At 37.6% G+C, this 16,514-nt stretch overlaps 1 protein-coding gene across 2 annotated transcripts in view; it reads left to right on the top strand.

The window, feature by feature from the left end:
* The window catches only part of COL5A2 (collagen type V alpha 2 chain), a 136,823-nt gene extending 128,825 nt beyond the window's left edge, over nt 1–7,998 (top strand). For both annotated transcript variants that reach the window (XM_026492346.4, XM_044381339.3), the window contains exons 50-54: nt 475–582; nt 2,442–2,733; nt 3,451–3,638; nt 5,719–5,958; nt 6,618–7,998. In XM_026492346.4, the coding sequence (XP_026348131.1) occupies nt 475–582; nt 2,442–2,733; nt 3,451–3,638; nt 5,719–5,958; nt 6,618–6,764 (975 nt within the window). In that variant the 3' untranslated portion in view covers nt 6,765–7,998. The remainder of the gene's footprint in view (nt 1–474; nt 583–2,441; nt 2,734–3,450; nt 3,639–5,718; nt 5,959–6,617) is intronic.
* The last annotated feature ends 8,516 nt before the right edge of the window (nt 7,999–16,514 follow it).

The following is a 16,514-nucleotide window of genomic DNA, read 5'->3' as shown; positions in this document are numbered from 1 at the left end:
ACTTAGGACAATCTTTGGAAAGAATTTCCACTATGTCTAAATACAGTGTAAACAAATCATACATAACATTGAGAAGAGTAGTATTAATATAACAAGGATGTGATGAGATCCTGGGGAATAGCACATAAATTTAACTTCTATTAATCACTCATACCTCTGTCATTTTCTTAGTCCTAATTAATTAAATTTCTAATTAACTTTACCATGATATTTGATGAAACAGCCTTCTTCCCATAAAAGTTTTTGACTGATGCTGTTCTTTCACCACGCATGGATAGATGGAGAATTCATGTGTGATGAAACAGTGAACATTAAGGAGCCATAATCAACTCCGTTGTTTAGTCAGCAGGACAATGAATGAGTTGTCAGCAGGACAATTGTGATAGCTCTGTAAGGAAAACAGTTCTTTGATTGGATAGTCATGGTAAAAAGTTTTCTTCATAGAATCTAAAATACAGTCTTTGTTTTTGTCAGGGTCCTCCAGGTCCAGTTGGTCCCTCAGGTAAAGAAGGAAACCCTGGACCACTTGGGCCTATCGGGCCTCCTGGTGTGCGGGGCAGTGTCGGAGAAGCAGGACCTGAGGTAATCACAGGGGTTTGCATGCAAGTAATGCTCTTGGTTCCCGGAGCTGGACTCTATCCAAGGAACATCTGTGCAGCATGGTGAACAAGAGATCAAAAGAACTCTGGAAACAAACCTAGAAGTCACACAAGAGCTTGTCTGTATAAGTAACTATTTCAAGTATTTTAATACAGATTATTCAGAGTATATAAATTTAGAGTCCAAGCTACCAAAGCCTTGACTTCGTGAGACACCAAGGAGAGAAAATAGCAGGCTATGATTGTATTTATAATTAAAGTTATGAAAATGTTGCTTTGCTTTAAATGGCAATATAAATATACTAAAGGTGAGATTGATGAGGGTAGTCATTCATGAAAATTCTGGAAAGGGAGAAGTATGAAATTAAAGTTTTTCTCTATTGAAAATGACATTCAGAGAGGATTTAAATGAAAACTTCTTATGAAAAATTCCAATAGTATTGACTTGGGAAACATCAGGAATTTGGGAAACATCCTCCTATTTCTGCCATGCACACGTGTGCATGTCTGTCTGTGAGTTTATGCGTCCCTCTGTGCTGTTTCTTCTTCTTTGGTCTTCTTTACCTTTCCCTCTTTATTCTGTCTCTTTTCTTTACTGATATTACCATTAAACCAAATTATTTCTTATTTATTATATGGATGGAATAGCCTCCTTTTTCCTCTGGTCAAGAGGAATATTTCATATCTATTTCTCTGGGAATGGAAATATTTCCTATCTATGTCTCTGGGAATGTGAAATTGGAATACCTCTGACTTACGTGACTCTTGATTGACTTTATTCTGTGGTTTGGTGGTCCTTAATAGAAAAAAAAAAAAATCTCTTCCCCCGATTAGCATAAAGGAATGCATAGAATCACAATCTGACCTAAAAGGAGAAAAGCCGAACAGATTTACCAGTCTGTTGGGGGGTGAGGCCAGGCTAGCACTGAAGGTCGAAGCAGCTTGTCCCAGAGCCACTTCCCATGACGCAGCTGGTAGAGCTCCAGCCCCCTGATGGCCAGGACTGTGCTCCCTACGTGAAATGCGGACTACATATCTCTGCAGGCTGTCCCTCGATCCCCTCAAGTTGCTGAGCTCTTCCCTGGGAAATTTTCTATAATTGAGGGATTGATAGCGAGGATCCACTGCCAGGCCCCTGCCACTCTTTGTGCTTATGTCCCTATTACTCCAATAGTTCTTGTATGGCAGACGAGTAAGAGAGCTGTTTATTTGTGTTAATAAAACAGCTAAAGAGAACTTTTTTCAATTTCATTTAGTACAGAGAAATTTAATCTACACATTAATTAATCCACATAAAAAGACTTTCTGTACTTTCTTCCATATGTGGAAGTAGGGGAAAATTCTTTCGGTGGTGTTTCTTGCACGTATTTCCTTGATATAGATGTGAGGTCTTACAGAACTAGGACCCATGACTCCTCTGCATCTCCTCCTCCAGCTTGTGTCCATAAATCCTTTTGAAATATTGAATTTACCTTGCCCCAAACAGCTTGGAAATGAATGTCCATATCTACACATTCTTAACATAAAATATATTGCACCTGCAAGGTAAACATCAGAGCAAATATTTTGTGCTTTGATTTTTATTGGTTTTAGATGCTGACTTGCAGATATGTTGCCTTATAAAAGTTAAGAATCATTTCTCATGCTTAGAAACTTACAGGAGCAGGCCAGAGCCATCTAGTTTAAAAAGAGTCATGAGGTCACAGATCTGTAGGTACCATCAAACTGGGATATCGCACTGTAACTCCCCACATACCAAGTCCCATCAATGCCTTTGTGTCCAGTTGAAAGACAAAAACCAAAAAAATATATTAACTGCGTTTCTGATTTTTTAAAAATTAGGGTCCTCCTGGTGAGCCTGGTCCACCTGGTCCCCCCGGTCCCCCTGGTCACCTTACAGCTGCTCTCGGAGATATCATGGGTCACTACGATGAGAGCATACCGGATCCACTTCCAGAGTTTACTGAAGACCAGGCGGCTCCGGATGACAGAAACAAAACTGACCCAGGGGTCCACGCTACCCTGAAGTCACTCAGTAGTCAGATTGAAACCATGCGCAGTCCTGATGGCTCTAAAAAGCATCCAGCCCGGACATGTGATGACTTAAAGCTTTGCCATTCTGCAAAGCAGAGTGGTGAGTAGACCCCTGCCCATTTGAGCAGGGTCCTTTGTTCCTGACCGTGTTCTCAACTGCATCACTAAATATTTTGCTGACTCTCTACTCAAGTGACAGACACAAGAGGTAAAATGGCAAACCTGTCACAGAATTTATGGCTTAGCGGTGGGGACAGCCAATGACGTGAAAAATTACAGGGTGAGATGATAAGTATTATAAAAGAGGGCATACTCTATTAATGACCCCATTTCCCGCAGCCCCAGAGATTATTTATAGCACCCTAATTGTAGTTCTACTCACTTCCTTTCTTTACTCATAGTTTTGACAATATGCTGTTTTGTTAGATTCCAGTTATCTTTTGCTTTAAAATATTGGCTTTCTAAATTTAATGAGAACACATCCATTTTGGCAAAGCCACGTAATTGGATTTTCTCCTTTTGGTGTAGTTTTCCTATCTATAAAATGGGGATAATGATGTTTCCTTCCCATGCCTGTTTTGAGCCCCCAGGATGTGGCAAAGTGCCTCAGAACAGTGCCTGGCAATAGAAAGCACTCAGATGTATAACAGTTACTTTTTCCTTAGCTGCAGAGTATTTCCTGAACTGAGATACTCTGTCTTAAAAGAGTCCCTCATCAGTGAGTTCCTATCTTCACACCCTCCTTAATTCTTTTAGAGACTCATAATCATGTTTGAAATTCTCTTTATCTAGCACGTATTTTTATTTTGGAAAATAGGTGAGTACTGGATTGATCCTAACCAGGGATCTGTTGAAGATGCAATCAAAGTTTACTGCAACATGGACACAGGAGAAACATGTATTTCAGCAAACCCATCCAGCGTACCACGTAAGACCTGGTGGGCCAGCAAATCTTCCGACCATAAGCCTGTTTGGTATGGTCTTGATATGAATAGAGGATCTCAGGTATTTTAATATGCCTACTAAAAATTGTATTCTTTGCTTTTCATTATTTATTATATTTTATTTTTATTTAGGCCTATGCTATTGTTTTTGACCAGGTTTATTATTACATAAATAAATTTTACTATGAATTATATTAACATAAATTTTGAATGATAATCTTCCCATTGATGGAATGTGGAAAAGTAATTGTTTTTACTATTAGTTCCTTTAATGCATGTGACAGTGACTGTCCAGTATACTTAAAAGGATCTTGCCACAGTTGAAAGACATGGATTATATTTAGCATCAGGAGACCTTGGTGACTAGCAGCTGGATCTCTTGCTGACTTTGTGACCTCAGGAAGTCACTTAACCTTTTGGAGCCTCAGTTTTGCTATTTTGTTTTGTTTTGTTTTGTTTTGTTTTGTTTTATTTTATTTTATTTTATTTTATTTTATTTTATTTATGTTATTTTTTTAAAGATTTTATTTATTTACTTGACAGAGAGAGAGACAGCCAGTGAGAGAGGGAACACAAGCAGGGGGAGTGGGAGAGGAAGAAGCAGGCTCATAGCGGAGGAGCCTGATGTGGGGCTCGATCCCATAACGCCGGGATCACGCCCTGAGCAGAAGGCAGACGCTTAACGACTGAGCCGTCCAGGCGCCCCCTGAAATAAAAAATAAATCTTTTAAAAAATTTAAAAAATAAAGTGAAAGTGATAATATTTATCTCACAGTCTCTGTGTGAACATAAAGAGCTTAAAATAGTATCTAGTACCTGATAAGCTACAAATAAATATTAGATCATTACCATAATAGTATTTTTAATAATTAAATCACTATGTAAACGTTGTAGTATTATTTAAACCTAAGTCATTTTTATAATTACAGTTGATCCTTGAACAACACAGGGGTTAGGGAGAAAAATTAGTCAAAAGTCTGTGCAGTCAGAAATCTGCGTACAACTTTTGACTCCCCCGAAACTTAACTACTAATAGCCTACTGTTGACTATAAGCCTTATCCATAACATAAACAGATGATTAACATGTATTTTGAATGATATATATATTACATACTATATTCTTACAATAAAGTAAGCTAGAGAAAAGAAAATGCATTAAGAAAATCATGGGGAGGGGAAAATACATTTATAGTACTGTATATACTGAAAAATTCTGTGTATAAGTGGACCCATGCAGTTCAAACCCATGTTCTTCAAGGGTCAACTGCATATGAATTCTTTTAATATTTTTAAGTCCAGTCTCCTTTATGTTTCTTTCATGGTCCTGTATTTAGATTCCTACCCTGCCACTTCCTATTATGATATGAATATTTCATTCTGGATCTCCTGATGGCAGCGTAACTGCAATTTTCCTCTCACCTCTGCTTCTGATCTTTCCTCAGAACTCACGTTCATAGCAAACATAATGAGACATTATGGATGTGTATAGGATACACTAGAATCTACCATTATTTAATGAGTAGGAAATTTTAAAATTTAAATATACCCAAAGGAAATGTAACTTAGTTAATATAATATGTAAAAAAGGTTAAATAGGAGCATTGAAAATAAAATTCAAAATAGAAGGTGAGTAGAAAAGAGCCTGTAAAAAAATATTTTTGATTATCTGCTTTTGTTAGCTAATGAAAATTTTGTAATTTATATTTCCTGTGTAACAGTGGGTTTTAAGAGATTTTAAGCCAGTAATTGAGTCCCAGTTCTTATTATATTTAGCAATAAAAACAGGGAGTTATTTTTGACACATGATTAAATCAGTGCTCAAGTATAACTTCTAAAAAGTAATATCTAAGATTTTTTAAACAAATAGAGAAGCAGATTTCAAAAATACTTAAACTTTCTCTGATGAGTTGTAATTATCACTGGTTTCATTACCTTTTGTTTGGGGTAGTAAGACAGAGGTTCTTACTTGTGAATATTCATAGAAGTTTCAAAATATTTTTCTGTATAGGTAAAGAGTGTTGTTATATAAAGAATAAAAATAATATTCCTCAAAACTGATGTCTGAAATCAAAACACACACACACAGAGGGCACTATGAAACCTTCAGTGTTCGCATAACAAAGATTCTTTGTTTCTCTAGTTTGTTTATGGAGATCATCAGTCACCTAATGCAGCCATTACTCAAATGACCTTCTTGCGCCTTCTGTCAAAAGAAGCCTCCCAGAACATTACTTACATCTGTAAAAACAGTGTAGGATACATGGATGATCAAGCCAAGAACCTCAAGAAAGCCGTGGTTCTCAAAGGGTCAAATGACTTGGAAATCAAAGCAGAGGGAAACGTTAGATTCAGATACATCGTTCTTCATGATACTTGCTCTGTAAGTACTTTTGACCTTTATTGATCTGGTTGAAGAAGAAATTTATTTTTGACAAAAATACTGTCATGGCAGAAGCGGGGGCAGTCTTACCCCCACTTTGTTTATACTTGTTCTTTAGGGTAAACATGAATGTGTGTTAGTCCATGAAGCGTGGAAGAAGTTTTAATACAAAATAATTGACAAAGGACTGGGTCCTTGGGATTCAACCCAGCTCTTCTGCAAACTCTCTGTGCTGCTTCTGCAAGTCGCTTTCATCTAATCTCAGTTCCAGGCTTAGAAGTCCTTGATTCTAAAGCATGTAATCAATCGAGATAGCGCTTCCATTTTTTGTTGATCTGTAGGTCTCCTCACTTGCATATATAGATATAAAAAGGGAAAATATTTAATGATGAGTTATAGTTTCATTTGTGAAAAGCAAAAAGGCTTTCATAATCTATGTTAGTGACCCTTTAGGAAGCTGTAAAAGAACAAAAGGCATTTCCTCAATTTAAAGCATGAAGGAAATGCCTGCCAGCCTTGCCAGTACCTAACCTGATGTTAGTAGTGCTCTCAAAATCATTGCTTTCACGTTATAGAATTTGGCTTGGAAGTTTATGTCTAACATCTTTGGAATAACTTGTCTATCTGTACTATTAACCCATTACACCCTTTAATTCCAGAAACGAAATGGAAATGTGGGCAAGACCATCTTTGAATATAGAACGCAGAATGTGGCTCGCTTACCCATCATAGATCTTGCCCCTGTGGATGTTGGTAGCACAGACCAAGAATTTGGCATCGAAATTGGGCCAGTTTGTTTTGTGTAAAGCAAGCAAAGATACATCGACATGAGCACACCCCCGCCATCAATGACCACCCCACTCACAAGAAATTTGACTGTTTGAAGCTGATCCTGAGACTCTTGAAGTAATGGCTGATCCTGCATCAGCATTGTATATATGGTCTTAAGTGCCTGGCCTCCTTATCCTTCAGAATATTTATTTTACTTACAATCCTCAAGTTTTAATTGAATTAAAATATTTTTCAATACAGCAGTTTAGGTTTGAGACGACCAGTGACAATGACCACCTTTTAAAAAAGTAAACTGATTGAATAAATGAATCTCCGTTTTCTTCAATTTATTTCAATGTAATGACAAAGTTGCTTAGTATTTATGAGAAAATTCTTCCTGGCAGGTAGCTTAAAGAGTGGGGTATGTAAAACCACAACACATGTTTATATCACATGGCTGTAGTTTGAAAAATAGAAAGTAGTGCCCTTCTGTGACCTCTCATTCCCAGATTATCAATTAAAAATGAAATCAAAATGTTCATCCTTGTGATTGAAACCCACATGTATGTCTTGATATTGTTTAACTACCAGAAAGACTCTTTAAAGAGAACTTTGAAAAAAAAAAAACACATCAGTTTCTCACTGTCTTAAATAGAATTTTTAAATAATATATATTCAGTGGAATTTCTGGAAAACAAAGTGATCTTAAATTTTTGTTAAGTGTGGTAAGGGTAGACTTTTGTCATTCAAATTTAAAGGTATCTTTCCCTCTTGACTCAATCTATCAACATAGATAGAAGTTACATGAATATACCATTGAATACATTTGCACTTTCTTGTTTAAGAAGACATTGAATGCAAAACAATTTACACGTACAACTTTATAAACATATGTCCAGGACCCAAAATCGAGAGTCTTCCACATGTACAATCTCATCATCCTGAAGCCTATAATGAAGAAAAAGATTTAGAAACTCAAGTTGTGGAGCTGACTCTGATCAAATGTGATGATTGGAATTAGAACATTTGGCCTTTGAACTCTCATAGGAAAAGTGACCCAACATTTCTTAGCATGAGCTACCTCATCTCTAGAAGCTGGGATGGACTTACTATTCTTGTTTATATTTTAGATACTAAAAGGTGCTATGCTTCTGTTATTATTCCAAGACTGGAGATAGGCAGGGCTAAAATGTATTATTATTTGTCCTCTAATGATGGTGCTAAAATTCCTTCTATAAAATTCTTTAAAAATAAAGATGGTTTCATCAATACCATTTGTGAAAAAGTAATTGTTAGACTTCCCATTTCTGAAAGAAGGAGCATTGTTCCAGTGCCTTTTCATTGTTCATCTGTCATACTGTATCTGGAATGTTTTGTGATACTTGCATGTTTCTTAGACCAGAACATGTAGGTCCCCTTGTGTCTCAAGGTTTTTTCCCCTTAATTGCATTTGTTGGCTCCATTTTTATTTTTTCTTTAAAAATAAACAGCTGGGACCATCCCAAAGGCCAAGCCATGCACGCAACTTAGTCATGTATCTCTGCAAAGCATCAAATTAAATGCACGCTTTTGTCATGTCAATGGTTTTCGTTTTGTGAAATTCCTTTGAACATATTAGTTCTATTTTACATCCAATGGTGAAAAGTAAAGCGTTGTAGTATTCTTTTTTGCCATTTGTTTAAAGGATAAAACAACAAGTAACTTCCATTGTGTACATAATGGCTCAGAAACGAAAATCAGTTTTCAATATCACACACAAAGGCCACCGACACTAATTATCACTGTCTATGCCCTTAAAAATCTCAGGGTAGTATTGTTGATAAAAAGAGAAAAGCAACTGAATTTTCATGGCTGAATAAACTGTGATAATAAAATGTATGTTTCCAAGTATATCACATATGAATTTAGCCTAAATGATTTCAGAGTTTTATTTTCAATATTTATTTCACAACATTGTTTTTTCCCAAATTGGTTATTATTTGATCTTTACATCTTCCATTTGAATATTTATGTACCTAAAGACATTTGTGAGTTTTGTTTGTATTAAAACTTCAAGTCCAACCTATACGGGTTGTACAAATTCAGATAGATGAACCAGAAATATGTGGTGATTCTGTGAAGTCAAAAACACTAATAGTCTCTAGCTATAGAAATACCAGCACTTATGTAGAGCTCAGGAAAGCAAGGTTGACCCAGACAATTCCAAAGGCCCTCAAATTACTTGTCTGAGATCTAGCTCCATAGGTCCAACTATATTAGTGGACTTCTTTACCTTCCTGTCTAACTGATACCTCCAACTCTACATGATCAAAAGTGAAATAATCTCTATCTGGGGAGGATGGTGACATTCGTTACTTATTAATTTATTAAAAATACAATTGACAACTCCCAAAATTAATAGAAATGAAGAAAAAGGAGAAAAATGTAAAGAAAGCATAAGAATGATGAAAAAAAAAGTCCCAAACTCTTAACATAAAATTTGGCAAATAATGGCCAAGTTGAATGTAATTTATTCCAAATTGAAAAGAGATTCAGGTAAATTGTAGGCAACATCCCTTCTCAATAGTATCATATTATATGCCTGAAAGCAAGTACAAAAATTTCTGGGGGGAAAAAAGAAATTCTGCAGATTCCCTATCCCACTATGAATAAAGAGCATCTCAAGACAACTGTTTTTCTTTGAAATTATGAAGCTTTCAGGAGGGACTAAGAATAATCTTTTTCTTTTCTGATTTGGCTTTTTTTCTTTAATTAAATTTTATTTTATTTAAATTCAATTAGTTGTTAAATTCAATATAGTGTATTATTAATCTCTTAAAGGCTAATTTGGAGGCTGAGTTCCAACAATGGTAAACCAAAGCCATGATACCATATGACAACCAGAAGTCTATGGAGCACAAGGCGTGTCAGTAAGCTGATTTTTTTTTTTAATCAAAATGGGTGGCTCACCCAAGAGCAGCTTTTCTTTCTAGGCTCCTTTATCAATGCATCATTTTATCCAAATTTAAGTGTCGGCATTCCCCAGGGATCAGTCTTCTCCTCTTTACCTTCACACTCAGTACTCTGTCATCACCCGCCCTTATCGATGCCCACAGTTGTAATTCCTATGTGTCATAGCTCCAAAATGCATGACGTGGCACACATCTCGCCTTGGAGCTCGAGAAATGCATACATAAATGTTTAACTCACCATCTTCCTTTTGGGTTTCAGAGCTACTCGTAGCTCAGTATGTTATTGCTATTTCCACGCTGGTTTATGTTCTGTGTTCCCCCTCTCAGGCAATAGCCCCATCATCCATGCATTTAATCAGGCCAGAAACTGTGAGTCATTCTTGACACCTCTCTCCCTCACCATGCCAGAATTCTGGCATTGCTAAGTATTTTCAATTTCGCCTTGTGAAAATAAAAGAAACCTAATTTAAAACAGAGTTGGAAAGCCCTGAAGGGGGAGCTCTCCCGAAGTACCAGTTGCTGTAAGCATCCCTTGAATTTTCCAACTGGAAAGAAGCCTATTTTACATAACCCAGCAGGAGGAAGGAAGGATTCCTCCTTGACCAGCAACAGCCCAGCTAATGAGAACTCAGCGAAGCAGTCCCCTCCAGCTTCCTCCCTTCACCGATAAAAGCAAGCCCCTTTCCTCTGTTCTCCAGACTTGCTTCTGATTCCCCATAGTTTGACAGTCCCGAATTGCAATTCCTCTGCTATTCCCAAATAAACTCATTTTGCTGGTGAAATAACTGGCGCTTTTGCTTTATTTAAAGCCATGAGCCTAATACATTTTCTCTCCATCTCCACTGCCACTACACTAGTCCACGTTATCATTACCTCTCTCCTGGGGTCCTTCGATAGCCTTTTAACAGGTCTTCAGGCTTCTATTCATGCTCTTTTCTGAGCCATTCTTCCCAAAGAGCTAGAGTGCTCAATTTGAAATACTACTCTGAATATGTCACCTCACTCTCGCCCGCTCCAGCCAACACACACACACACACACACACACACACACACACACGCTTAAAAAACTTCAGTGGGATCTTCTAGGATAAAGATAAAAATCCTTAAACTCTGCATCTCTGCCATGACCTGACCCCTAACTTCTGAAGCTTCATGTTGTCACTGTCTGCCTTACTCTCTGCTCCACACACTACGGATTTCTGTCCATTTCCTAAAAGCAGGGTTCCCCATCCTGCCAAAGTCTGTTCGCATATGCATTCCTCTTGCTCAGTTTGCTTGTACTCGTCTTTTAGAGTTCTGCTCAAAGGTATCCCCCCCTCCCCCACCACCCAGTTAGATAAAGTCCCTGCTCTAAATTTTCTTGGCACTCTGTACTTCCCCTTCTGGTGCAATTACAATGCCTTACACAGCTGTATGATTATTTGATTAGGGTCAGTCTTCTCTATTGTATTTGTTACAAGGGCGGGGGCTATTTATAAGGATCGAACATACTGCCTGGTGTTTCTGTTTGTTCAAAATATATTCATTCAGTGAATGATGAGAAATTATACACTGTGTAACCGGAAAAGAACATTTGGAGAATATTAATATTTGAATTATGTACTAGTGTGAAGCATGTATCATTATTACTATGTATTATTGTTACTGTTTCTATTAGTATTATTGGATAGGAAGCACAATAGAAGAAATGATTCTATCCCCAATGGCAGTAACAGCATACAATACCAAAGGCTAAATCTGACAAGAAGTCTGTAGAACCTGACTAAAAAACTATAACATTTGACTAAGATATGTAAAATAAGATAAAAATGGGAATAAATGTGACTTATTCTCACATAGGGAAGCTCAGTATTTGAAAAATGTGATTCTTTTTCCTAAATTCATGCCTAAATTAAATATAGCCCCACTCAAAATCCCTATAGGATCTTAAAAACACAGAACATGACAAAATCATTCTAAAGTTCATTGGAGTAAAAAATATGCAAGAAAAATGATAAGGAACCCCCCCCTAAACAGAAATGAGTAAAGTTGAGTCACTGGCCCTACTAGATAAAATTATTTTTTTAATAAAAAGCTACTAGCCATGGTGAAAGATGAGTATTAAGAAATGAATCTATGTATGTATATTACAATTTAATACATAATTAATTCTCATGTACTCAGTAAATGGTATTACAGAAACTTGATAGACATTTATCATTTTAAAGCATATTTCCTTCTCTAATCCTCATACCAAGGCATTTCCCAAATGGACTGGATATTTCCATTTGAAAAGAAAAACCTCTAAATGTATTAGTATAAAATATTTGGAGTGGTTTCATAATCTTAGAATGAGACTGAAACGAATATATAAATAATAAAATGTTGGAAGATCAGATTCTAAAATGCATTTTAAATCTAGATTATAAAACACAAGCATGTTCAAACTGGGAAAATTTTTGTAATTAATATAACAGAAAAGTCTTAATACATTTACTTGCAAAAAGTCCTTAGGAATCAGTAAGAAAAAAATTAAAATATGCAAAATCCTACATAGATAATTCACAGAAGCCATAATATAAAGGCCAAAAAACACATAGAAGATATTTAATACCATTATAAAAAAACATGCAACCAAAACAATAAGATATTAAACTCTATCAGAATTTGATAGATTTTTAAATGCCTGATTGTATTAGGTATAAAAGAAGATGCAGGGAAACATATATTTTTTGCCTGGTTTTTTTTTCCCACTGCATGTGGAAAGTATAGTTAAAGTCATTTTCTCAGATTCGTTTATTCAGATTCCTATCAGTGTGAGGGGGTGCTGTGGCCAGATGTGAGCTGTGGGAAAGAGAAGGAGCAGGATACAATGGGGTGTCTTCCAGGACCATTAATTTTACAGGATGACGAGTAACTGAAAATATCATTTGTAAAAATTACAAGAACAAATATTAAACAGAGTGGAACTTAAAATCCACGTGACAAAACCGATTTCACAATGGTGGCAGATTGATTTAGACTATAGCCTAAGAATCGGGTGTGGGTGCATGCTTTGCATGTGTATTTCATGTAAGAATATTGGCATTTTTTATTTGGAATGTAAAACAATTATCCAGTCAATGCTACAGGAAGCCACTCCTGTATATTTACCATTTAGTGGGTAAAACAGAACAACACACCAACTGAATTGAATAAATACATGATGATAACTGATCTTAACGAAGTATTCACAGTGGAACCACAGGACTCAACTGTCTAAACTAGACTGGGACTTGGAAAGGAGGGGAAGCAAAGAAGAATACCTGAGCCTTGAAGGATGAAAATAGCATCTTGAGTAAGGGACCAGACATAAAGAACAACATAGATCAAGGCATGGAGCTCCTAAAAGATGTGCTTGTTTGGGAAACCCCAAGGGAGTAGGCATGGCAGTAGGACTGAAGGCAGGGGGTGGTAGGGAAGTAAATAAAAGAAGCAGAAAGAGGTGTCATGAAGGGACTTGAATGTCAAGCAAAAGGGACTGAAAATTATTCTGGAGGAGTTTCTTTTAGAAAACTAGTTTTGGTTTTCAGCTGGGAGTGTAACCATACCCTCTAGAGGGCCCTCGGAAATGTGCGAGGAGGGTGTTTGTGGTTAGCATAAAAATTGAGAAATAATCTAGGCGTTTCATGGATAGGCCAGAGAGGCTGAATATCTTGCATGCAGGCCAATCCCTTTGAACAAAATCTGGACCATCCAGAATATAAATAGAACTTTTACTGCAAAATACTGAATGAAGTGTTTTAAGCAAGTAAGACACGTATTGTGATTTGCATATTAGAAACATCACCTTGACAGCAATACTTAGAATTTTTAAAGCGAGTGTCACTGAAAATAGATTAGTTAGAACAATGTTGGAGAAGAAGAATCAGGGAATAAGAAGTCAAGGCCATTGAGGATGGAGAAAGAGAGATGGATTTGGGATATACTTAAGAAACAGAATCAACAGAATATCATGAAAAAGAAGGGGGCGAGGTAGCAAGGAATGTCAAATAATTCTCAAGCTTCTGGCTTGGGTAGCTGGATGGGAGATGGCTGCGTTTACTAAGATGGGGAGTAGAGAAGAAGGGAGGCTGAAGACGTACGGAAGGTACTGTGGAGCATCCAGCTGGACATAGGTTGAGGTGATCCTTGAAGACATTCGAGCCATCCCATGGAGGAGCTGTTAGAGCTTCAAGTGGGAGCTCAATCACTCAAGAAGGAATTCAAAGGAGAGCAGTTAGCTAGGACAGATCACCAGGAGCACTGATGTGTAAGGGGAAAAAAAGGAAAAAGAGAAAAGTTCTATCCCAATTGCTAGAAGTATAACTTCTCAGTTATAGAATCCTGAAGCTTTGTTGTTAAAGGTAACCGCAAACCCCGGAAACGGGAGCTTAATGCCGCCTCTGATGCTGCTGTGCAGTTCTTGCTCTCGTCTTCACACTTCCATGACTAAAATCAAGGAGACAAATAGAAGAAAACATGAAGACGAACATTCTGGGTGAAAAATCAATCTAGGCAAAGACACCAGTGAGATTATTATAATAAGAAGCCCTAAAAGGGTGCCTACGTGGCTCAGTCAGTTAAGCATTGGACTCTTGATTCTAACTCAGGTCATGATCTCAGGGTTGTGAGATCAAGCCTGGTGTTGGGCTCCCTGCTCAGCACGGAGTCTGCTGGTCCTCCCTCTGCTCCTCTCTCTTAAATAAATAAATAAATAAATAAATAAATAAATAAAATCTTTTTAAACAAGAAGCCCTAAAGATGAAATTGCCCTAATTCAGCATAATTCTAGATAATTTGTGCTTATAATTCTCTGCGGGATTTTATTTTGCTGCCATCAAGAAACATCTCAAATGATGGGCAATTCACATTAATCCCTTACCATGTGACTATCTCACAAGTTAATAAAAACAAAAACTGGGATTGTGTTTATTTTTATCAAAGAATATGATTTACCACGATTTAGGGAGTGCATACCAAAAGCCTATGCACATAAGCAATGATGGTAAATGCCTTTGGTATTATAAGCGGTTGGTCTGTACGAATGTGAAGTGAGTCAGGTGGCTTCGATGGTAATCAACAGAGGACGGTAGAACTGTAATGTCAGTGTGAACAGCTTCCCCGGCAGTTGAGACGGTGATAAGATATGCGATGAAAGGCAGCTGGAGTTCAGAATGATCACAATTATTAGCCACTTTAATGAGAGCAACGTAACAGCAGTGGAAGACATCTGTAGGCAAAACGCAAGCCCTAGAGCTTCAGATAAGGAAGCGGCGCTGCAGTCCCAGCTCCTCCCCGGGGTGTCCGACGTGTCTCCCTGCGTGACACTGGGCTCTGTGTCCTGAGCTTCTCCCAGGCCGTGAAGGCATCCCTTCAAATCTGTGCTCTTGCCGCCTCCACAGAGAACAGTCTCCAGGTGGTTTAAATTCAAGACAAAATTTGAAAATCAGGCCCAAATCATTTTTATCAAAAGCACTAATGACACCTTCCTTCCGTTCCGTTTCCTCTCATAGCCCTTGACTTCATCGCAATGCAGCCCTCAAAATAAAATTCTCCTTTTCTTCAGCCATTAAAAGCTACAGGATGTCAAATGAGACTCTTGCTGTTGCTCTTTCCACAGCCTCCCTCCCACCACATCTACACCACGCTGGCCTTTCCCCCCTTTGCTTTGGAAGTTTTGCTCCCTCATGATTTCGTCTGGAGCCAGATGATTTCATCGACCATCTGTAGAAGGGTAATTTCCAAATCTGCTTCGCCGCCCCTGACCTAGTATTCTCCAATCAGTCACACATTTTATCATGTTCGACCACTCTTCCAAATGAATCACTGTTGTGTTGAACCGCCACGTAGAAAGCTGCAAGACTGGAGTTGTGTAACTTTCCACTTAGTCCTCCCTCATTAAACAGAAACAGCTCCTGCGTGACTCTTGATGTCCTCCTTTTGCTGACCCCATTTTCCCCTCTTAACCTAATTTTCCCAGCAAGTATGTCTACACTCTGTGACTCCTTAGTCTAGTCTTTGGGGGAAAAAAGTGCCCTGATTTTTTTGTCAAATTTTTTTAGTCTTACCCACATCTTCCCTAAAATAGTGATTCATTCTTCCTTCTTCACAATAGATATCTCTTCATTGCTTGTTAGTCTGATCCTGTCTCCCCACAATTCCCTCAACCTTGGACTCTTCTTAAGTAAGAGTCTTCCAATAATTAAAACCTTTATATGACTCTACACTAAGAATCAGATCAAAAACAAGAACGAAAAACCTGTCGCCTTACTATTGTAAGCTCTTTGGGCCAGAATATACTTCCAGCTTTGTCTTATTACACCACCAAATGAAATCTATGCTCCATCTGAAACTGGGCTAATTTAAACACCAACGATACCTCATGACTCTGCACGTCTTTCTTTACAGTATTTTCTGTGAACCTCTTTTCTCTTTCCCCCTGAAAACATTCTGTTACTTAAAGTCTGCCTCACAGGCCACTCTCTGCATACAGCATTTTAAGTGGACATGATTGTTCCTTCCTTGTGACTTTCTAGTACCTCGTATCTCTCTAATACAAGTTATCATGTTGAGTCCTGTGACATGTTATTTTCTAAGTTGCATGGTATCTTTCTCCTTGAATCTTCTTGAGCACTTGGTTCTGGGCCTTGCATTTAATAATTGCTCAATAATGTTGCCGAGGTGAAATGCATGCATTTGGGAAGCTGGATTCTTCACTATCCCATGAGCACAGAATGATCAGTCCTGCTTCTATTTCTCTTCTTTTGTTTCTTAGTCCGAAATGGCTTTCCTTTTCTCCACCATTTCCCCAAATCATACTCCTTCTTTATTCCA

This window comes from Ursus arctos, unplaced genomic scaffold (assembly GCF_023065955.2).
Source record: "Ursus arctos isolate Adak ecotype North America unplaced genomic scaffold, UrsArc2.0 scaffold_1, whole genome shotgun sequence".
Classification (NCBI taxonomy): Eukaryota; Metazoa; Chordata; class Mammalia; order Carnivora; family Ursidae; genus Ursus; species Ursus arctos.
The sequence above is the reverse complement of the archived record's forward strand: the minus strand, read 5'-3'. Positions and strand labels throughout refer to the sequence as shown.